The sequence below is a fragment of the Dasypus novemcinctus genome, chromosome 1, assembly GCF_030445035.2.
Source record: "Dasypus novemcinctus isolate mDasNov1 chromosome 1, mDasNov1.1.hap2, whole genome shotgun sequence".
Taxonomy (NCBI): domain Eukaryota; kingdom Metazoa; phylum Chordata; class Mammalia; order Cingulata; family Dasypodidae; genus Dasypus; species Dasypus novemcinctus.
In genome coordinates, this window is record NC_080673.1 from 86789748 (window position 1) to 86813858 (window position 24111).

Sequence of the window (24111 nt, forward strand, 5' to 3'; positions counted from 1 at the left end):
TGTCTGCACCCATCTACTGTCAAAACCTGAGAGGTATGTTCGATAGGTGTCCTTCCCAGAAGAGGAACATAATCCCTCTGTCTAGACACCTGTTCCTCCAATCTCTCCCTTCTTCAACACTGTTCCCTTCAATATTTAACCATGTTAAAGACTCACTCTCATCTGAACATTCCTATCCAGCTACTGGCTTCTCTTCCCTTCTATTCACAGACAAAAGTTTTGGAAGAAATATCTTTTTGACCCATCTTTTTACCTCCCACTCATTCTTCAACCAACTCCAGTTGGGCTTCTGTCCCCACTATTCCACCAAAATGCCCCTTGTCCAAGTTACTAGTGATATCTCTGTGGGAAAACCCAGTGGGTTCATTGACATTCTCATAGTCCTTGACATTTCAGCAACATTTGAACATTTCCTGCACCTCATTAGTTTCTCCCTTTTTTAAGTTTAGAATTGGTCCTCTGTCCTTTACCACAATTTAATCTCCACAGAAGTAGTCTCATCTCTTCTTGCAATCTTAGTCACCAACTGTGAGACAGTGATTTCCAAATCCACCCCGATGTCTCATCTGAGCTCCTAGATTCAGCAGTCCAGCTGACTTAGCATTTACACTTACAAGTCTCAAGTGAACAAATTATATAATATATTAATATAAGACAGAGTAATAACTTCCCATCCTGAAAATATCCCAAGCTTATTAGTGTTCCCTCATTATCAGCATTAATAAAATGTCTAATTCTCATTTAACACTCAAAAAATATCGCCACAAAGCAAGGAAAATTAATGCTAACTCAATGATCACCATTAGAAGAGTATAAAGTTATTTCCCGAACTTTCTTTCAAACTTCTCTTCTAATTAAGCCTCTTCTGTGGCACTACCTTGAATTTCCTAAGGTCCTTGAGGAAATTCTAAGCAAAATTAGAAACTCTTTTAAAATTATGATTTTAGAAGGTGGTTGAGTTGACTTATCCTCTTATAGTATTTTCATATATCTTCTGTTCCGTGGATTGAATAATCAATCTAATATAAAGGAAAAAGATGATTCACTGAATCTAAAATATCCCTGGCCTTTTGCATGCTTACCAGTATTAATAGTGTCACGTGGCTTGTCTACTACTTCACAATGAAAAGCTTCCCATCTAACCAGACATGATGGTTTCCCTAGTGTTTTAAAATTCCTTCTAGAAAAGAAAGAGGTTTTCTTATACAAGCTTGATGCCTTTAAAAACAACAACAACAACAAATAGATTTCCACAATTCTTGTATGACAGATGCTCAGTACTAATAACTTTTATGTTGTATTATTTCTTTATGTTTAATATTTTCTTCTTCCCTCATTCCCATTTACTTAAATGTTTTCTCATATATTTAGAATCTGAAGAATTCTCTACACTAACACAATATATTATAATTATCTAGAATAAATCACTTTATTGACAAGCTTAGTACAGTCGATTTTATGAGTAATTCTAAAGATAATGTTTTTATCACTTAAGACAAACCATAAGCTCTAAGAGAAAACAGACAGATGACTTTTTTGATACACAAACCTCAATGTGTTCATTTTGTCTCTCTCATCCTTATTTCTTTCCCCTGTCTCCCTGAATATGTTGAGGGAAATATATCAATTTATTTACCTTTCCATTCCCAAATAATATTGATAATGCCTAGACTACAGAAAGAAAAGTTCTATCACATAGTACATTCCTCATAATTAAAATGTTATTAATGCTCTCGTATCACTAAATCTATTTATACAAAAAAATTTTTTTTGACCAAACTATTACCTTGTTACATTCAACCTCTATGTCTTTTCATAGGAATTCTTTTACAGTAATAACAAAATACCAAAAGTACCTTTTGTAACATGGTTGTCATTTGAAATATCAGTTCTTCATGTCCCTGTCCCGTTACTTACCTAGAAGAAAAAAAGAAAATATTAGAAGTTTGAAATTATTTCAATATATCATTTAGAACAATTTTTACATTTCTGATAGACTGTAAGAAATTTGCCACCCTACTATAAATGCAAAGCAAAACTAAAAATATTTAAATATTTCAAGAGCTCAAAATGTAGGCAGAGGAGTGGATGCAAACTCAAATGGTTGAGTGTCTGCTTCCATGTATGAGGTCCTGGGTTCAATACCCCATACCTCGTAAAAAAAAAAAAAGTAGACAAAATAGAAGGTATGAAAAGAAGGAAATAGAATATAAGTATGTAAGAGGAAGAAATTTAAGAAATTATTAAAATTGCCACCCAATCATAAGGAACTTTAAGCAACATAACATAATTGTGAACAAGACATAAGTTATTGTCTTCATACTTGTTTTTACTATACCAAACACTTAATATACTTTGATTGACACTCAAGTCAATATCTATATGAAATTTCATATGCCTATTCTAAAACTTTTATTGTTAAAACATTACAAAAACAGTAAAAGAATTTTAGAATGAACAAAAGTCACTTGTCCACTGCCTTTATTTTTTCATGGTCTTTCTCCTTTAAATCTACGAATATGAATTTTATACTCATTTAAACCTAGCACATATAGCACACTATGAATAGAACATAAATATATATATATGAATACAACATACTACATTCCTTTTTAACTTATAATTTATAATTATTTTCTATGTTCCTGCATTTCATTTTAATGTCTGCAAATTTGTGCATTGAATTGCTGTTCCATAATTTACTTTGCCATTATCTTATTAATGTCATATCTATAAATAATACTTCAAGTATGTATATATATTTCCCTTTTGTCTCTTGCCAATTCATACTCATCTACAGTCCTAATTTTTTCTGATTTATACATGCTCCTTTATCTGGTAGGGTACATCCCTTTTTATTGCATTGTTTTAGGGTATAGTTTTATATTCATTCCTATTATTTTCCAATAGAAACTTAGAATCAATTTGTTGAGTTCAATTATTTAGAATCCAATCAGACTTAATTAGTATTCCTTCAGTCTATAAATAACCTGGATAAGAAATGAAAACCCAACAATTGTCTATCATCACATATGCAAATAGGCAGTGCTTTTCTCTTATTCAAATACTCCTTTTCATGCCCTCTAAAAGTACACCAGCTTTCTTTATATAGTTCATGTACACCCTTTGCTATGCTTGCTATTATTTAATTCTTTTACTTGTAACTGTCAACAGAATCTTCTTGCTTGTATTTTTCTTTCTTGTATATGTTAATGCTATTAATTTCTGCACTTTTATTTTGGCTTCATTTTCTGTAGTAAGTTTATATATTCTATTTAAAGTCTTTGACATTTCTCTGATCAGATAACAAATTTTAAAACTATAAAGAAAATAGATAAATTCTTCCTGAGTATCCCCATTATGCAAGTTAATACACTTAGGTAGATAGACTATGTTATATGGCACAATCTAGAGTTGATGGCAGTAAGGCCGATTAAGATGGCCTAGTAAGCAGAATTTTGAAAGCTGGCTTTGATTTTAGCATGAGCAGTCATTTGGAAATTGTGCTGCCTCCCACATAATATTCAAGCATTTTATTCCTTTGCACTGGGAGCCTGTATGTAACAACCTAAACATTTTCTCTGAACAAATTTTCAGAGAAAACTTACTACACAATAAGATCCCTTTGACTTCTCTCAGAAAGTTATTTTAAGTGTGCTTGTGCCTTCTGGGAGAGAACAAAGAATGTGAACTGGGGTTTTACAAGAAAAGCCTGTTTTTGGAACCATATTGGCCTGATTCTGCCACTTGCTAACTACAGGCCCTGGGCAAATTGCTTACATTCTGAGCCTCAGTTCTCATAGAAAAATGAGATTACTTGGAGAATTAGTGACAAAAATGGAATGTACCTGACCTAAACTTGGCACTAAAGAATTGGTAGCTATCATCATTTATTGAGACCCATTCTAGGTATTGTAAGCATATTAACTCACTTAATCTTACTACAGCCATGTGAGATATTATAGATATTTAGTCTATGAGGAATAGGTTCAGTGTCTATGATGAAAAAGTTCACATCAACAAGCAATGCTGAGTCAGAATTCTAGCCACCATCTCTCTGATGCTAAGTTAATGCGTTCTCCACCATCTCTGTCTGATTCCTTTACCATTCCTTTTCCCTACTAAGATCCAGCTTTCATAATATTAAAAAGAGCACTTCTTTTTAATTTGTAATGACTAGAAAAAAGGCCTTGATTTATAGTCAAATCCAGTGAGTAATGTCTATAATCTCTGAACTGTCATTAAAAACTCTCTGTCAGGAGCTGATATGGCTCAGGTGGTTAAGCACCTATTTCCCACACGGGAGATCCTGGATTTAGTCCCTGCTAACTCCTAAAAACAAAAACAAGCAAATGAAAAACCAACTCAAGGGAGCCAATGTGGCTCAGTGGTTGAGTGCTAGCTTCCCACATGAGAGTCCTGGGTTCAATCACCAGCTCCAGTATCTCAAAACAAACAAAACAAAAAAAAAGCCCTATCATCTGACCCAAAATAGTTTTTCCAACATTAATGACCATTACTCCCATTCACTCAATCCTCTCCACAACCAGGCTGAACTCTTTGCTATTCCCCATTACGCACAAGCCTACATTTGCCTCCAGTTTTCTATCTCTACACTTTATCTCAACACAATTCATTTTCAAATTTTCCAATTAAAATATATATATATGGGAAGCAGATTTGGCCCAAAGGATAGGGCATTCACCTACCACACTGGAGGTCCAAGGTTCAAATTCAGGGCCTCCTGACCTGTGTGATGAGCTGGCCCATGGGCAGTGCTGAGGCACAGAAGGAGTGTCGTGCCATGCAGCAGTGTCCCCCATGTAGGGGAGCCCCACACTCAAGGAATGCACCCTATAAGGAGAGCCGCCCAGTGAGAAAAAAGTGCAACCTGCCCAGGAGTGGCACTGCACACACAGAGAGCTGACACAGCAAGGTGATGCAACAAAATGAGACACAAATTCCTAGTGCTGCTGACAAGAATACCAGCAGACACAGAAGAGCATGAGTGAATGGACACAGTGAGCAGACAACTGGGGGAGGGAGGAAGCAGAGAGAAATAAATAAAAAATAAATCTTTAAAAAATAAAATGAAATAAAATAGAATAACTGTTGAGTTGATATCACCACATGGTGGTGTAAGACATTCCCTTAAAAAGCTTCCCCAGAGATTTAGCAAATAAAAGGACAAATTCATCTTGCTTAGAACTCTGGAGGATGGTAGAGACTGGAGGACTCCACAAATACTTAATCAAAGAAATAGAAAAATATCAAGTAACTAAATTACATTCTGGACTGCTGGATGGTTCCATGCCCCTCCCTTTCACTTGGTCCTGGGCAGCTTGGGAGTTGCACAGAGGCAGCATGGCCCAGGTTCCCCCCACTGGAGACAGAGGGTGAAGAATGACTTACAGTAGTGAGGTAGAACTCTACACATACCCAGGCATAGGGACCTAAGACCACAGAGACCCAGGGCAGAATACAAGCCACTGAAGAATGCTGCATACCAAAGAGCCTCCAGGGGGTGAAAAGAGACAGAGAGACCACGATAGAGAGGCTGGCAAGAATTTTATGCTCTCACTCAATCCAATTTCAGTCAGCTGCACCACCTAAGACCAAATAGACTTTTCTGAAGTGACTTATCCATCCGGCTCCCTGGGTTGGGATACAAAAAGCCTCACAGAAAAGAAGGGTGGATTAAACTGAACTGCTATAAGATAGGATAGGTCCCAGAACTGAAAGGTATAAGGAAAAAGGGGTAAGGGAGAGAATTTAAACGAATCATAGGAGTTGGGGAGAAAATTCTGCACAAAAACAAAGAGAACAGATCAAGATTCCCAGAGAAGGAATAGAGGAAAAGAAGCTCTCTTCTGGGGAAGAAATGATTGCACAAAAAGTGCAACCTTAAAAATTGCCTGCATATACAGGAATCAGATGAAAAAGATCTGAGAAAATCTGAACAGTTAAACATGGGCTATTTGAAAGGTTTACTATAAGTTAGACCAAGCATTAAAGAAGAGCCTTAACATAAAGCCAATCAACAATAAAACCCAAGGCAAGATGGAGAACTTGACCTTCAGAGTTAACTCATCAAGATAATCAGATGCCCAGACATCAGCAAAAAGTTACAAGCCATACTAAGAGAGAGTAAGATAAGATTCAGTAAAGGGAAAAAATTAAAATTTCAGAAGAGACTCAGTAGTTGGAACAACTACCCACAGATGTTCAAACAAATCTACTAAATCAACTCAAGAAGATAATGGAAAATATTCATAAAGAGATAAAAGATATTAAGAAGACAATGTGTAAGCAAAAGAAGAATTCAAAAGTATAAAAACAAACAATAGAAATTATGGAGACAAAAGGCACAATGTTAGAGATTTAAAATATATTAGAGGCATATAACAGCAGATCTGAACAGGCAGAAGAAAGAATCAGCAAACCAGAAGACAAGACAATCAAAATCATACAGTCGTGGGAAACAGATGTGATTCAACCAATTGGGCTCCCATCTAACATATAGGAGGTCCAGGGTTCAATGCCCAGGGCCTCCTGGTGAGGGCAAGCTAGCCCACACGGAGTGTCAGCCCACATGGGAATACCACCCTATGTGGGAGTGTCACTCTGTGTGGGAATGCTGCCCAGCATGGGAAAGTCACCCTGCACGGGAGTGCCAGCCGACACGGAGAGCTAGTGCAGTAAGATGATGCAACAAGAGACAGAGAGGAGAGAAAATAAGAAGACATAGCAGAACAGGGAGTTGAGGTGGCACAAGAGAGTAATTGCCTCTCTCCCACTCTGGAAAGTCCCAGGATTGGTTCCCGGAGCTGCCTAATGAGAATAAAAACAGACACAGAAGAACACACAGCAAACAGACACAGAGAGCAGACAATGGAGGAAACAGGGTCAGGGGGAGAAATAAACAAAATAAATCTTTTCAAAAAAAATCACACAGTCAGAAGAGCAGATAGAGAAAAGAATTCAAAATATTGAACAAAGTCTCAAGGACCTGAGTGACAACAAGAAGCATGCACTCATATATGTGATGGGTATCCCAGAAGGAGAAGACAAGGGAAAAGCGGCAGAAAGAATATTTGAGGAAATAATGGCCTTAAACGTCCCAACTCTTAAATAGATACACACACACATGCACACGTTCAAGAAACTAAATGTACTAAACAGAATAAATCCTACAGACCTACTCTAAGATACATACCAATCAGAAGGTCAAATGACAAAGATAAATAGAGAATTCTAAAAGTAAGAGAAAAAGGATACATCACATATAAGAGATCCTCGATAAGACAAAGTACCAATTTCTCATCAGAAACCATGGAGGCAAGATGGCAGTGATATGATATACTTAAGGTACTAAAAGAGAAAAACTGTCAACCAAATATTCTTTATCTGGCAAGGTAAGCAGAAACTGAGAGCATCTGTCAACAAAAGCTATGCCCTAAAGAATTCCTAAAGAGAGTTCTACAAGTTGAAAGAAAAAGACAGGAGAGAGTTCCTTGGAATAGTATGAAGAAATGAAGATTATAAGTAAGAGTAACTAAAAAGGTAAATGCAAAACACAGTAGTACTGTACCCTCAATATACAACTCTACACTTTAATTTCTACAAGAGTCACAAAACAACTGAAAAAGAAAAAGGCATATTTTGTTACAATGGATATGCAAAATATAAAGTGGTTAAGTGGGACAAAAACAACACAAACGGGAAACAGGAATATGGGAGCAGAGAACATGTATGCTATTGAAACTAAATTGATATCTTTTCAAATTAGTAGGTTATAGATGAGGGTTTTGTAATATAAACCCCAGAGTAACAGCAAAAAAAAATATTTTAGAAATATACAGAAACAGAAATGAGAAAGGGATCAGTCAAATACACCACAAAAGATCAACTATACAGAAAAGGAAGTTGCAATAAAAGAAAAGAGAGACCAAAAAAAATGACATATAAAAACCAAAGGACAAAATGACTGAAATAAGTACTGCCATTACAATAATAACACTGACCATTAATGAATTAAGCTTCCCAGTCAAAAGACACAGGTTGGCAGAGTGGATAAAAAAGCATGATACAACTGTATGTTGTTTACAAGAGACTCAACTTAGACCCAAAGATACAAATAGGTTGAACATGAAAGGATGGGAAAAGATATTCCATGCAAATAGTAACCAAAAATATCTGGGGTAGCTATACCAATATTATATAAAGTAGACTTTAAATCAAAAGGTGTTTTAAGAGACAAAGGAGGACCCTATATATTAATAAAAGGGGCAATCCACCAAGAAGATATAATAAATATTTATGCACCTAACCACAGTGCTGCAAAATACATGAGGCAAATGCTAGCAAAACTAAAGGAAGAAATAGACACCTCTATAATAATAGTTGGAGACTTCAATACACCACTCTCAATACAACATCTACACAGAAGATAAATAAGGAAACAGAGAACTTGAATAATGTGACAAATTACCTAGACCGAACAACATGTACAGGACACTGCATCCCCAAACAGCAGGATAAATTCTCAATTGCAACAGGAATCATTGTCCTGGATAGCCCACAAGTTGGGTCACAAAGCAGTCCTCAATAAATTTTAAAAGACTGAAATTATTCAAAGCATGTTCTCTGACTATAATGGAATAAAGCTGGGAGTCAGTCTGGTGGTTCCTCAGGAAGCTGAATATAGAATTACCAAATGACTGGGCAATTCCACTACTAGGCATATACTCAGAACTGAAAGCAGAGATTCAAACAGATATTTGCACACCAATGTTCATAGGAGCATTACTCACAATTGCCATAAGATGGAAGCAATCCAAGTGTCCATTCGCTGAGAACAGATAAGTAAAATAGAGTATATACATAAGATGGAATACTATTCAGCTTTAAAAAGGAATGAAGTGCTGATGCATGTGACAGCATGGATGAACCTGGAGGACATTATGCTTAGTGAAATAAGCCAGACACGAAAGGACAAATATTATATGATCTCACTGATATGAACTAATTATAATAAGCAAACTTATAGAGTTAGAATCTACAATATAGGTTACCAGGGGATATATTGGGGTTAGAAAATTGCTTAATTTGTACAGAATTTCTATTTAGGTTAATCCACAAATGGATGGTGGTAATGGTAGCACATTGTTGGGAATGCAATTAAATTAAGAATATGGATTATGTGAATTTGGTTGAAAGGGGAAGTTTTGGGTCTTGTATGTTACTAGAATTAAAGTTAGAAGTTAAATCATGGAAATTATATAAGACAGTGAACCACATTGTGGATGATAAACTGGGTTAATAGGACAAGCATAAGAATGTTCTTTCATGAATCATAGTAAATGTACAAACCTAATACAAGGTGTTAATAATAGGGTGGTATATGGAAAAACTGTACCTAATGTAAACTATGGACTAAAGTTAATAGTAGTATTTTAATATTTTTTCATCTGTCAACAACTGTCAACAATAGCAAGTATATGGGAACACTGTATTTTTTACACAACTTTTCTGTAAACCTACAACTTCTCTAATATAAAAATAATAATTTTTAAAAATTTTTAAGAAATAACTGCTTGTGCAGACTACTTTCCAGGCACCCCCTCCACACCCCTCCTCTCTCCCATTTGCTCACTTCCCTTCTGCCCTGCTCTCATCCTGTGAGTGTGCTCTCCATAGATACTGTCCCACACATTTCCTTCCCCACTGGTTTCGACTTGGGATGGGCCAATGGGATGGACAAAAGATATTCAGATATTTATTCTTCTTGCTTCTTTTCCTGCTTTGACACGGTTCCAGCAGTGGGTGCAACCTTATAGCACTTTAACTTCCATCAGGAGGTTCCTCTTCTACACTCCAGTAAGTTTCCTTCACTCCCCAAGGATAACCTACACATGATGATGGCTGACCCCATCGTGCCTCGCCACCGCACAGTGGTTCCTTTAACCTGACTCATTTCTCTATAAAGTGTTCCTTCATTAATGTCTCTTCAGGAATCCTAGTTGTGTATCTTCTGTTATTTCTCATTAAAAAGAAAAATGTTCACAAGAAAGCAGCTGGATTTCCTAACCTTAAAATGAAATGCATTCCTTCCAGAACTGTTTATATACATACACATAGTTATTGTATTAAAAATCATAGAATATTATTTTGGAACCCACTGCTTTGGTCTTCACACTAGCCCCATGCCATTATATATAAACTCACCTCATCCTGTTTAATACTTCCTTAGCATTCCAGAGAACATGCCCATATTATGATCTATTTAATCAAAGACAAGACATCCTTTTCATTATATAATATTCAAAATTAGCTTAATAATTTATTAATAATACTTTACATCTTGAAGAGTTACATTCATAATTCTTATAGGAAATGAACTTGAGGATGAGATTATTTTCAGAGTCAGACTAAATTCATAGAAAAGCAGTGGCTGAAATTTCTGACCGGGAAGCAGATTTGGCTCAACGGATAGAGCATCCGCCTACCACATGGGAGGTTCAGGGTTCAAATCCAGAGCCTCCTGACCCATGTGATGAGCTGGCCCACATGAACACAAGGAGTGCCGTGCCACGCAGGGATGTCCCCTGCATAGGGGAGCCCCATGTGCAAGGAATACACCCTGTAAGGAGAGCCAAACAGCACGAAAAAAGTGCAGCCTGCCTAGGAGTGGTGCCACATGCATGGAGAGTTGACACAGCAAAATGACACAGCAAAAAGAAATACAGATTCCTGGTGCTGCTGACAAGAATACAATCAGACACAGAAGAACACACAGCAAATGGTCACAAAGAGCAGACAACTGGGGGGTGCGGTGCAGCAGGGCGGGGAAGGGGAGAGAAATCAAAAATAAAGTAACAAAATAAAAAAAAAGAAATTTCTGACTCAGAAGTGTTACATTGGATAAGTGTCCCACATCCCACAGTGAAAATTCAATGAAAAAAAAACTAAGAAGTGAGATATCTTGCCCTATCATGCTTTCTTCCTTCCTCTAACTACCATCTATTAATATTAAGCACCTACAATGTCAGAAGCTATATACTAGCCTTCTCACGTATAGTATCTATTTATTCTTCATGAAGTTGTAAAGACAGGATTTACTAAGCCCCTTTTGCAAATGAGAAAACTAATCATCATAAAGAGCAAATAATTTGTACTAAGTGGCAGAACCTGGCTTCAAACTTACATCCATCCATCCATCTCCAAAGTCTTCTATTTCATTATATCTTGCCAATTCCATTCAAAATATTTAGTTTATTTATAATTAACTCCAGTCAGAAAATTGGACAATTTTTAATGCCAAAATGTTGTTATAATATATTATGGTTTAATAACTGTTAATCATATTGCATTATAATATATCCTATTTTCATCAGATGTGCTTTAGCTTATGATATTAAGTCACTAAAATATTGTAATAAGGTTCCACTTTATTTTCACTTACTCTTCAGGGAATATTAGCACTCCAACAGTCATTAATAAACATTCAAACACACGACTGATTATGAAAACATAAAGGGTCCAAACACTAAAAAGCTAGGATTGTTCCAATGGGTTAGAGTCCATTGACCAGTATGACTGGACCAACAACAGCAGAGAGGCCGGATGTTCTCAAACAGAGGGGAGGGTGTCTCACGAGAGCATGGGAGTTTCCTAATGGGGAGGTCAGACTAGTGTGTCCAGCCCTTAGCATTGTTGCAAGTATCTATGAATCTTATCCTTAAAGCAGTGAAGCTTGGTTGCCACTGTGTGCCCAGAGGGGAGAGGGAGAGAGGAATGGAATAGATGGGAGAGGGGGCAATTTGGAGGCAATGGAAGTGTTCTGCATGACTGTGCAATGATGGATACAGGCCAAAAATTTATGGAAGTGTACAGTCTAAATATAGACCATAATGTAAACTACTGACCATAGTTAGTAGCTATGTTTCAATATTTGTACATCAGTTGTAGCAAATATAATATCCACATCTAAAAAGATCATTGTTGGGGAAGGGGGAAATGGGGGAGTATGTTGGGGAGGATGTTGGGTATATGGAAGTCCCCTGTATTCTGTATGTGACTTTACTGTGAACTAAAGCTTCTTCGAAGACATAATAAAAAATTAAAAAAAGAGGTAAGACACTGAGGAAGAAATGGAAAAGATTGCCTTGCCACTGTAGATACAGGACAACGTCTATTAAAGTGATGAAAGGTAAAATGTCAAAAAAATTTTAATACCCTAATTATTTTACTTTATTTCAGTTTTTCTAAATTATTATGTATTTTATTTCTGATGTTTAAACCTATCATCACTATTTCATTTTCCTATTAATTGAATTTGGCAATATATTAGGCTTCATTTTTGAAGAAGCTTTGGACCACAGAGAGGTTCAACTCTGGCAGGGGAGGAGCATTGGTGTGGGGTGTCATTGATGGGGGGTGCATGGGAGGGAGTTCACCTGGGTATGCATTTAGGGTATATAGATATGTTCGGATGTCCATTGGGTATTAACACAATGGGTAGAGATTCACATGATAACTGAGGGAGTGCTGAGTTCCCATCCTGCAGAGCTCTGTCACATTCCCCAATGGAACAGCAACACTTCCCCAAGTGGAAGGGCAATATCCCGTGAAGAAGGATGGTCCAGTGATGGGCCCTTGATACTAATGACTATGCTTATGAGCCTATTGCATTGGAAATTTCAACTTGGCCTAGTGTTGTAGGGGGCCTAAGAGTTACCTCCTGAGAATCTCCATGTTGCTCAAATGTGGCCATTCTCTAAGCCAAACTCAGCATATAAATGCATTCCCTTCCCCCCAGTGTGGGATGTGACTCCCAAGGATGAGCCTCCCTGGTGCTGAGGGATTACTATTATTATTATGGCAGATGGCTCTGGAGTTTGGTGCCTTGCCGGTGGGCTCTACTTTGGAATTTGTGCTCCTGAATGTGATGGAGTTGGAATCAGATATGACTTCTCTACACATGCCTCTTCTGTCCCTTTTATTGAACCTATGGTTGGTGCTGGGGTTCGTGTATGCCAACCCCAGAGATTCAAGGAGACTTGACTCTCTAGGTTGTCCATGTGCCAGCTGGGCCCTGAGCCTCAGCGGTGTTACAGCACCTACTCTCCACTTTGTTGGTCTTACCCAGGTCAGCTTACAGGGATATGAGGATGGACAACGACTACCACAAGGAACTGAGAGAGTCTGCAGCTGCAGTCATGAAAGTCCCATCCACCAGCCATGTGGAATTGAAGACCCCTCTCAATTTAGAGGTGGAGTGGGCATCACCACCCCAGGGTCCTCAGGATGGAGGAATAAAATAAGGATTAGAGTGGATTTACTGGCATTCTACTATAGAATTATTATGACTCTAACAACGGAAGAAATTATATCACTGATGTGGAGACAGTGGCCACAGAGTTGCTGAAGGCAGGGAGAGGGAAAGGAGGTGTGATATGGGGGCATTTTCAGAACTTGGAGGTGCCCTGAATGATAATGCAGGGACAGATGCAGGACATTATATATCCTGCCATAACCCACTAAATGACTGGGAGAGATTGTAAACTACAATGTAAACTATAATCCATGCTGTATAGCAGTGCTTTAAAATGTATTCATCAATTGTAATAATGTACCACAATAATGAAAGAAGTTGTTGATGTGAAAAGTGGGGGGTGTGGGGAATAGGACATATGGGAACCTCCTATATTTTTTAATGTAACATTTTGTGTGATCTATGTATCTTTTAAGATAAATAAAAATATATATTAAAAAATAAAAATAAAATCAGAGAGTCTTGAGCCCCATCCTGGTATAATTTTCAAGACTGCACATTTTACAATCTCTCCAAGGTGAATCTTCTGCACATTAAAGTTTAAGAAAAAATACAAGAATCATCATCCTCATTATGGTGAGTATAACTAACATAGCTGATTTATAAGTGAGATTGTGGCTGAAAGGGGTAGTCTATTGGCATAAATGTCAATTGAAAGGAAGCTAGAGAGTAATCTAGGGAATGTATAACATAGTGATTTTTGGGTGGATGAAGATTGTCGTTAATATAGTAGTATAGATATAAGAATGTTCCTTTACCAAATGTTAAGAATATGGTGATATACAGAAAAACCACAACGAAAATAACTTATGTATGATAGTTAAAGTAATATTGTAAAATTTTTGAAGCAATGGCAAAGAAGATATATCAATTCTATGGGACATTAGTAATGGGTAAAAAGAGATAAGGGGTTTTTCCTTTTGGAGTAATGAAAATGTTCTAAAAATAGACTGAGGTGATAACAGCACAACTCTGAGATGAAAATGAAAGCTATTGAGTGTACACTTTGAATGGACTGTACAAAGTATGGGACTGTATTACACAGGAAGTCCAGTGGTGGAAGATGGACTGTGGTTAACAGAACAAATATAAGAACGTCTCTCATGAACTATAAGACATATATAATACTAATATAGGGTGTTAATAATCAGGTGGGTTGAAGGAAAAATACACCAAATGTAAGATACGGGCTATTGTTAGTAGTAATATTTTGATGGTGCTCATTCACAGTTTGCAACAAAAGTTCCACAACAAAGCAAGGTGGTGGTGGTGAGGTGATACATGGGAGCACTTTATGATGATATGCATGGTTTTTTTGTAAGTTCTCAACTTTTACAATATGCTTATTGTTTATGTATGTTCATGTATGAATGATATACTTCAAAATATTTTTTTTAATTAAAAAAAGAATCATCCTATAAATGGTCGAGGATCAGCAGCATCAGCCTCACCTGGGAACTTATTAGAGATGCAGTACTTGTTTCCCACCTGAAGCTTCTGAATCAGAAACTCTGGGAATGGGGCCCAAGTATATAAGATTTAATGTGCCCTCCAGGTGATTCTGAAGCAGACAAGTACTTGAGAATCACTGCCCCAAATGAAGCAGTTTCCTAGATTCTTTGTTCTATTTGCATCCTCTCAATTTTGGACTGTCTAGAGCCATGATGGGGCAAGGCATTGTACCCACTTGGTTTCCCAGAAGCCTCTCTGGCACATATAGTATTCCATGGCCATAATTTTTCTTCCCATGATCTTATTTGATTTATCCTATGACTAGGTTAAAATTTTACAATTTCAATCGATTTAGTGACCACATTCACATAACTTTACTCAGAGCAGCCAAAATTATAAAGGGGTATTCATTTAACTCCCAACTATAATTTCAAATTCTCTTAGAAATTTGGATGTACCCATAGTGATCACATGGTTAGCATAAAGCTTTTTTGAAGACTTCTTCCCATATTTCACTTGTATGTGAGGAGCTCACAGTGGGGTACTGTGCTTAGTACCAATTCAGAAATAACATTCAAGCATTCTTAAGAAGTTTCCATGGAAAAGACCAATCAGACAAATTGAAAGAGTGAGTATATACATAGCCTCCAGGTGTCAAAAGAATAAAGCAAGTCCACAAAAACCTTCCCCAATTAAAGTCCAAGACAAATAGATAATAGCATCACAGAATATTAACTATGGACCAAGTTGCTTTCCAGTTCTTACACTAGTGAATGCACTAACAGGAACTTGATTCAACATCTCACACAATAGTGCAGAACATAAAAGGAAAATCAACATTATACACAGCATACTGAGCAAAGTGGTCCATCTGATGTTTAAAACTGGCTGCACTTGACTACTTTTAATTTTAATCCTAATTTCAAGACACTGCCAAAGACACAGAGCTCCTACTGCATGTGGCTCTGTGCTCCTACTACTGCACAGAGCTATTACTTCATGGAGTCGCTGCTTCCAGCTCCTTTCCATGGAGCCTCTGAATGCACTGAGTTCCACTGACAGAACATGTATTATTTCTTCTGAAACTAAAAACCAGTTCCTGGGCTCTTGCATACATGTTCATTCTTCTCCAAGAGACTGAGAGCAATTAAGCACTCTCTCCTCTTCCCTATGAGTCTGTAACTCTCCTCTCTTAATGATGAAGTACCGTGTGCTTAGCTCAGTTTAAAACGCACTTCCTTGAACTACTTCAGAGCCACAATTCAATTTGATTCTCCTGGCTTCTAATTGTGACTAGCTTTCTGTGGTGAAATGCATCATGCTTTTTTTTTTCCTTCAAGGGGAGTATTTTGCTTTAGGGTTGGCATAGAAGCAATATTGAAAATCATTTGCAACAAATAAAATATTAACTACACGGGTACTTCTGGCATCAGTTTCTTGACATCTCTTTACTCTCTAAACGCAAGAGAAAACCTATTTGCAGATGGAGACTCAATTTTTTTTGAGAAGTTGTAGTTTTCCAGAAAAAATCATGCATAAAATACAGGGCTCCCATATACCTTGCTTTTTTTTTAAGATTTTTTAAAAATTTTTTTATTTCTCCCTTCCCCCCTCCGCCCCAGTTGTCTGCTCTTTGTGTCCATTCGCTGTGCATTCTGTGACCGCCTCTATCCTTATCAGCGGCACCGGGAATCTGTGTTTCTTTTGTTGCGACATCTTGCTGTGTCAGCTCTCCATGTGTGCAGCGCCATTCCTGGGCAGGCTGCACTTTCCTTCGTGCTGGGCGGCTTTCCTTACGGGGCGCACTCCTTGCGCGTAGGGCTCCCCTACGCCTTGGGACACCCTGGTGACACTGGGGACACCCCAGCGTGGCACAGCACTCCTTGCGCGCATCAGCACTGCGCATAGGCCAGCTCCACACGGGTCAAGGAGGCCCAGGGTTTGAACCGCGGACCTCCCATGTGGTAGGCAAACACTCTATCCATTGGACCAAGCCCGCTTCCCATACCTTGCATTTTAATACCTTACATTGGTGTTGTATATTTGTTACAATAGATAAAAGTACATTTTTATAATTGTACTATTAACTATAGTGATTTAAGGTAGGGTTAACTCTTCATGTTGTGCATGAATTTTCTTTTAATTTTTATGTAGTAACATATATACAATGTAAAAATTCCCCCTTTTAACCATATTCAAATATGTAATTCAGTGCTGCTAATTATATTCAAAATGCTGTGCTAACATCACCAAAACTTTTCCATCACCCAAATGTATAGAAACTCCGTACATTTTAAGCCTTCACTCTCTTTTTCCTACAGCCACACCATCACACCATCCCCTGGTAAACTAGATTCTAGATTCTGTTTCTATGATTTTGTTTATTCTAATTATTTCACATAAGTGAGATCCAACAATATTTGTCCTTTTGTCTTTCACTCAACATGATGTCTTCAAGATTCATCCATGCTGTCTCGTCTATCAGAATTTCATTTCTTTTTACAGCTGAGTAATATTTCATTGTGTGTATATACAACATTTCTTTATCCATTCATTAGTTAATGGACACTCGGGTTGCTTCCATCTTTTCACAATTGTGATTAATGCTGTTATGAACATTGGTGTGCAAATCTGTTCGAATCTCTGCTTTCAGTTCTTTCAGGTATGTACTTAGAAGTGGGATTGCTGTTTCATATGGTAAATACATACTTAATTTTTCAAGGAACTGCCAAACTGTCTTCCACAGTGGCTGCATCATTTTACATTCTCACCAGCATGAATGAATGAATATTCCTATTTCTCCATATCTTCTCCAACACTTATAATTTTCTGGGTTTTTTTAGTAGTAGCAATTCTAGTAGGTGATAAATGGTATCTTATCGTGGTTTTGATTTGCATTTCCTTCTTGAAATGATGTTGAGCATCATTTCATGGGCTTTCTGGCCATTTATATCTTCTTTGGAGAAATGTCCACTCAAGTCTTTTGCTATTTTTTAATTGGGTTATTTATCTTTATCTTGTTGAGTTAAAGAATTTCTTTATATATTCTGGACCTTATCAACTATGCAGTTTCTAATTATTTTCTCCCATTTTGTAGGCTGTCATTTTACTTTCACGATAAAGTCCTTTGAAACTTAAAAGTTTCACATTTTGATTATTTTTTTCTTTTTTGCTTGTACTTCAGGTATAAATCCTAAGAAACCATTATATAACATAAAGTCCAGAAGATGCTTCCCTAAGTTTTCTTCTAGGAGTTTATAATTCTGATTCTTATATTTAGGTCTTTGGTCTAATTTGAGTTAACTTTTGTATATGGCATGAAGTAGGGGTCCATCTTTATTCTTTTGTAAATGGAGGTCCAGTTTTCCCAGCCCCATTAGTTATTGAGATTATTCTTTCCTAATTGAGTGCACATTGCCCCTTTGTCAAAATTCAGTCAGCCATAAAAGTGAGAGGTGACTTCTGGGCTATCAATCCAATTCCATTGGTCTATATATTTGTCCTTGTGCCAGTAACCTGATGTTTGATTATTGTGGCTTTGTAATAAGTTTTAAGATTGGGAAATATGAGTCCTATAAGTTCATTTTGATAGATTTGACTATTCAAGCTCCCTTACCCTTCCAGATATTTGATGATAGGCTTTTCCATTTCTACAAAGTAGGTTGTTAGGATTTTATTGGGATTATGTTGAATCTGTAAAACTCTTTGAGTAGAATTGATATTTAATGATACCTAGTCTTCAAATTCATGAACACAGAAATGTCCTTCCATTCATTTATCTCTTCTTTGATTTATTTTACCAATGATATTTACAAGTCATTTACATCTTTGGTTAGATTTGTTCCTAGATATTTGATTATTTTAGTTGTTATTGTAAATGGAATTTTTTACTGATTTCTTCTTCTGATTACTCATTACTAGTATATGGATATGTTACTGATTTTTTATGTTTTTGCCATTCCCCACCACTAGCTAAATTCATTTACTAGCTCCAGGAGCTGTATTATGGGTTTTTCAGAATTTTCTGTATATAGGATCATGTCATCTGCAAATGAAAATTTTTTTACTTCTTCCTTTCCTGTTTGGGTGCCTTTTATTTCCTCTTGTTGCTTAATTGTGCTAGCCAGAACTTCCAGTACAATGTTGAATAAGAGTAGTGACTGTTTTTTCTGTTTGATCCAATAGTTTCTCCTATCTGAGCTTCTTGTATGTGCATATTCATGTCTTTTGCTAAGTTTGGGAGGTTTTCTGTCATTATTTCTTTGAATATTCCCTCTTCCCTTTTCTCTGTTTCTTCTCTTTCTGGGACTCCATCATGCATCTATTGGTGTGCTTGATTGTGTCCTGGAGGTCTCGTATGCTATTTTTACTTTATAAAATTCTTTTTACTTTCTGCTCCTCAGCCTGACTCTTTTCAATTGTCTTGTCTTCGAGTTCCCTGATTCTTTCTTCGGCCAGTTCCAATCTGCTATTAAAACCCTCTTGCTATTAAGTCACTTACCCATTTTTGACATAAATCACACTCTTCTACATGTGAGGATTAAACAGTGCCTTATCATAACCAGATGCAATATGTACAGGTGTTGTTTAGACTCCAATTTGAAGAAACCAAGTGTAAAAAAGAGGTAGGTTTGAGACAATCAGGGAAATATGGGTATAGATATTTGGTAGGTATTAAATTATATTAAAGAAGTATGATAATGTCATGGTGTGTATGTCTGTCAAAAGAGGAGGGGTTTACTAGTTTGATGTATACTGAAATATTTACAAGTGAAATAATAGGATGGCTGGTATTGCTTTAAAATAAGTACTCCAGCAAAACCATACAAAAATACATGGGGTGGGAGATAGATGAAACAAAATAAGCAAAGTGATGATAACTTTTAAAGTCAAGTGACTACGTGGGTTTTCATTATACTATTTCCTTACTTTGGTTCATGTTTGAAATTGTCCTTAAAAGATTTTTTAAGAGCCTCATGAAATAAGGGCAGTAAAACAAAAGCAAAGAATGAAATTTTAATCTGTGTTTGGAGATGTTAACAAGATACCCCAATATATGGTTATATTAATTCATTCTTTGAGTACATGGTGATTGGGTCTACAATGAGCCAGAAGTTATAAAGAGTTTAATGAGATACTGTCCCTGCCCTCAGAAATATCCTAACTATCTAAAAAAGGCAAGACAGAAAACTAACAATAACAATCCAGACTCGTCACGATGTACACATATATATAAGTTATGGTGGGCACAAGGGAAATGATTAAATTTAACATTTAGAAAATTCACTCTGGTAGCAGAGTGGTTAATGGATTGAAGAAAATCAGCAAGAACAAGGATCAGAACTGAAGAAATAGCACTGAAACAAAAGAAGAGGGGGTGGATACACAAAATATTAACCAAGTAATTTAATTCTCTTGCTACATAATAAATATTCTCATTCTAATAATAATAAAATAGCTAACTTTATTAGGCATCTACATTGTACCTAATTCTGCAAAGAATATCATGTTTTTGATCCTGTTATGCTAATGGCTCAGAAAATACTGTTTTTACATGAGCAGAAGGGGAGAAAGCCTGAGGAACATGTATATACTTGCAAATTTTAATAAATATTAACTAACACACCTGAGAAGAATAAAATTGAGTTCTTATGGATGAATATATAAGTAAAAAGTTTTTAAATTATTTTGCTTGTCACTAAGCAAGTATGTAAATATATACATATCATTTATTCAATGGACTTAATTTAAAAGGAACTCCTTTGTCTGAACTCAAATATGTGGTATTTGGAATCTAAATATTATAGGTTATATCTAATTTCTAAGATCACACTGCATTCTGTGAAGGGAGTTCCTTTCCTAACTTTCACTAATATGAAAATATTATAAAGGATATTTAAGTAACTGCACACCTGAATTATTCTTTGTAATATTTCTTTTGCTCGATTTAAAATAAAAATAATGGGACCACACCCACGAGAAAGGCTTCACGAGCCCACAAACCAGGATGGAGTAAGGCAGAAGAAAACAGACAAGGGCTAGGAAGCACCTTTTCCTTCCCTAAGAAAGGTGCTCAGAAATGCTGAAAATACCCCCGGATGGTCATTCTTTAAATGTCTCTAGAACCAGAATGGAAATATCTTCGCTGATGCTCATGGATCAGGGTCTATGAGGCACCAATTCCTTCGTGGGGCTGATGCTTCCTAGAGAAAAATCTCATCTTCTGTTTTCCTCCCCTTCATTCCCCTGGTGCATCACCTGCATGCACACACACACACAAACACACACACAAATTATCTCGTTGAACAGTGTTCTCAGTGGTCATGAACTTACTTAGGTCTATGACATAAGAAGGAAAACAGATTAATTCAAGCTTCCTTCTGAAGGCCATTCCCTCATATTAATTTCCAAATCTAGAATCTAGAATTTTCTTTTGAAAAAATATTTGATGCTAATTTAAAAATGGATGGCTTTTATGGAGAAACATGACAATCATTACGCCAGCCAGGGGATCAAGGTAGAAATCAACTGTGTTAAGTCCTGTTGATAGCATTTCTGTGGTAGGGGCAGTCCTGGCACAGCAGGGGCCCTGGCCCCACTGACACGTCCTGTGCTCAGGAGCAGTTGCACCAGTCAGGTGGGACAAAACACAAACGCCTCCAGTAGATACGGGGGCTGCCAGTACATTACTTCCCCTATTTTCCTGAGCATATGTAAACGTAAGGAGACCGTCTGGGTGTGGTGGACAGGCTTTATAACATCCAGCTCCCTGGCAGGGAAGGAGCAGAGTTCCTCCACTGTCGCAGCGCAAGAAAGGGGAGCCGTGCCAGAACATCTCCCTTCAGCCCCGGGTTGAGGCCCCCAGGCCAGGGCAGCCCAAGCCGGCCTTGCTCTGTCTCTCCGTGTTGGAGTAAAACGTGTTCCGGTCAGAGTCTGTGTGAGTCACGCTTTTGCTGGTGACCCTGGTATGAAGTGGGCTGACATCCCTGACTATTATCCTCGATGTGATACGATAAAAATGGCACTTTACCTCACGGATCTTCCTCCCCAGAACCCTAAAGCCCAGCTTCAGCATGAGGAAAACATCAGACAAATTCTATTAGAGGAGTATCCTGTACCACAATTGACCAGTGCTCCTCAAAACTGTCAAGGACATCAAAAATAAGGAAAGTCTGAGAAACTGTCTCTGCCAGAGGACCCTAAGAAAACATAACAACTAAACGTAATGTGGGATCCAGGAAGGGAGCCTGGATCAGGAAAAGGACATTAGGTAAAAACTAAGGGAATCTGATAAGCTATGGCTTTCGGTTAGTAAAATATGTCTCAATATTGGTTCATTAACTGTAACAAATTTACCACACTAATGTAAGATGTTATTAATAGGGAAAACTGGGGATGGGGGAGAATATAATAAAGCATTTTAAAAAACTAATTGGCTCCTCCCTTGATGAAATAAGTCAGAATATATTCTGACTTTTTGGTTTGTATTTTTGGTTTCTGATTTGTGAATGAATACTATGACTTGATATCAAATTCCTGCTCTTTTGAGGTACTTGAGAGGAACACACAAATTTTCAGTACTACTGCAAAATATATTTTACAGTCTCAAAAGGAAATATAGAAGAAACTAGTTCTTATGTTATTCCTGGAAATAATGAGAATAAAAAGCTCATCTAGAGATAAGAGTTCTTATACCTTCTGGAGAGGCATTCTGCTGCTGCTAGCTAAAAGGGGTGAGCAATGGGAATTGCAGTGCCTTGGTATTAGATATCCCAAACAGATGTTCAACCCATTGACCAAAAAGATGCACAGTGTAGACAGATGAGCATCCATCTGGCCTCCCCCACAAGAAGGCAGAACATCACCAGTGGGTGGAAATTTTTAGGGCTAGAAAGGTCCTTAAGAGACCATCTGCTCTAATCCCTTTATTTTCACAGATGAGGAAATTTTAACAGCTAACTAGTTTTTTATAAACTGCACTCTTGCCACTTTCATGAAATACAAAAATAAAAATGCTAACCCTAAGAAATTAAAGAAAAATCAGTCTCTTCTCTTTATCTGTCCTGTACGTAAATAGTTTTTTTTTTTTCTTGAGATACTGGTGATCTTTTTCATTTGAACTCCTAGTAAGGAGAAGGGGCAAATGAAAACAGTAACCAAGGCAAAGAAGCAGACACTGAACAAAGATACTTGGTAGAGTGGGCGCATGAACAGGAGGCTATCAGGAACGCCCAGGTGGGGGGGGCAACTTTAATTGCAGAAGACCAGAAGCTAGAGCCGCACAAGGTTTCCAGAGGTAGACATGATTTTGGTTTTGCCTGAATGGAAATCCATTTCCTCCACGAAAAGTTTCCAGAGAAGTTCAGGAAAAGGGGACTCTACCTTTGACTGTAAGAGAAATGGAACTTCTCAGATCAACAGGTGAAGGAGACGTGGTTGGGGGAAGAGTAGAGTAGTGCAGTGGATAAGGGAAATTGAAAATAGGAATCATGTCTGTGGAATAATCGTCCCCTAAAATACAAGAGGCTGCACTGTAATCACCAAGAACTGCATGCAGCTAACATGCTAATAATCTGAGAATCCTCACACTTGGAGTTAAGTGGTTTGTTTCCGCTAATGACCAGTCTGGCTATGAAGTCATTGATGACTGCCTGAGAGCAACTATCCTTGAAGCAGGCAAGTGGCAGTGGTCATGAATCCAAGATTGAAAACAGTGAGAAGCCCTTAAGGTCTGAGTGTGGTAAAAGCAGAAATGACAACTGAAAACGCAGGCAGTGTGAGACCGGCAGTTACAGTGTTTATCCAAACCAGCCTAAGAGCAACACTAACAATTTGACCAAACGCTCTTTAACTCCTTTCTCAATCTCTGAAATGTCATAAATGAGAACTCAAAGAAAGGCAGTACCTCAGGAAAAGCATTTCCAGCACCCAGACATTCATTTATCCTTTCTGCAAGGAAAATGAGGAAGTTTTATGCTACATTCCTCAATCCTTTTTGTTCCGCCCCCTTTAGATTGTTATTGTGGAAAAGGTTTCAGCTTTATTTCCAATGCACAGATTTCACCTTTCAGAACTGTTATTTGCTTTTATAGGGCAAAGAGCTTGGCAAGAGCCTGTGGTCGGAAACTTGAGAATACGCCCCTTGCAAATATGGTGGATAAACGACATTGCTCTAAACAAAAGTTCTCAGTCCACAGTCTATACCACACACCTCAAAAGAAATAACTACTGAAAGTATGTTGTAGCTCCTTTCCCCTCTGGCTGGAAAACAGTGTACAAACAGCTAAGCCTTCTAAATAACAAGTCGACATGAATTAAGTCCA

At 37.3% G+C, this 24111-nt stretch overlaps 1 protein-coding gene across 11 annotated transcripts in view; it reads right to left on the reverse strand.

The window, feature by feature from the left end:
* Positions 1-24111, reverse strand: part of ANK2 (ankyrin 2) — a 624289-nt gene that overhangs the window by 526774 nt on the left and 73404 nt on the right. For all 11 annotated transcript variants that reach the window (XM_058293829.1, XM_058293865.2, XM_058293838.2 and 8 more), the window contains exon 2: positions 1857-1917. In XM_058293829.1, the coding sequence (XP_058149812.1) occupies positions 1857-1877 (21 nt within the window). In that variant the 5' untranslated portion in view covers positions 1878-1917. The remainder of the gene's footprint in view (positions 1-1856; positions 1918-24111) is intronic.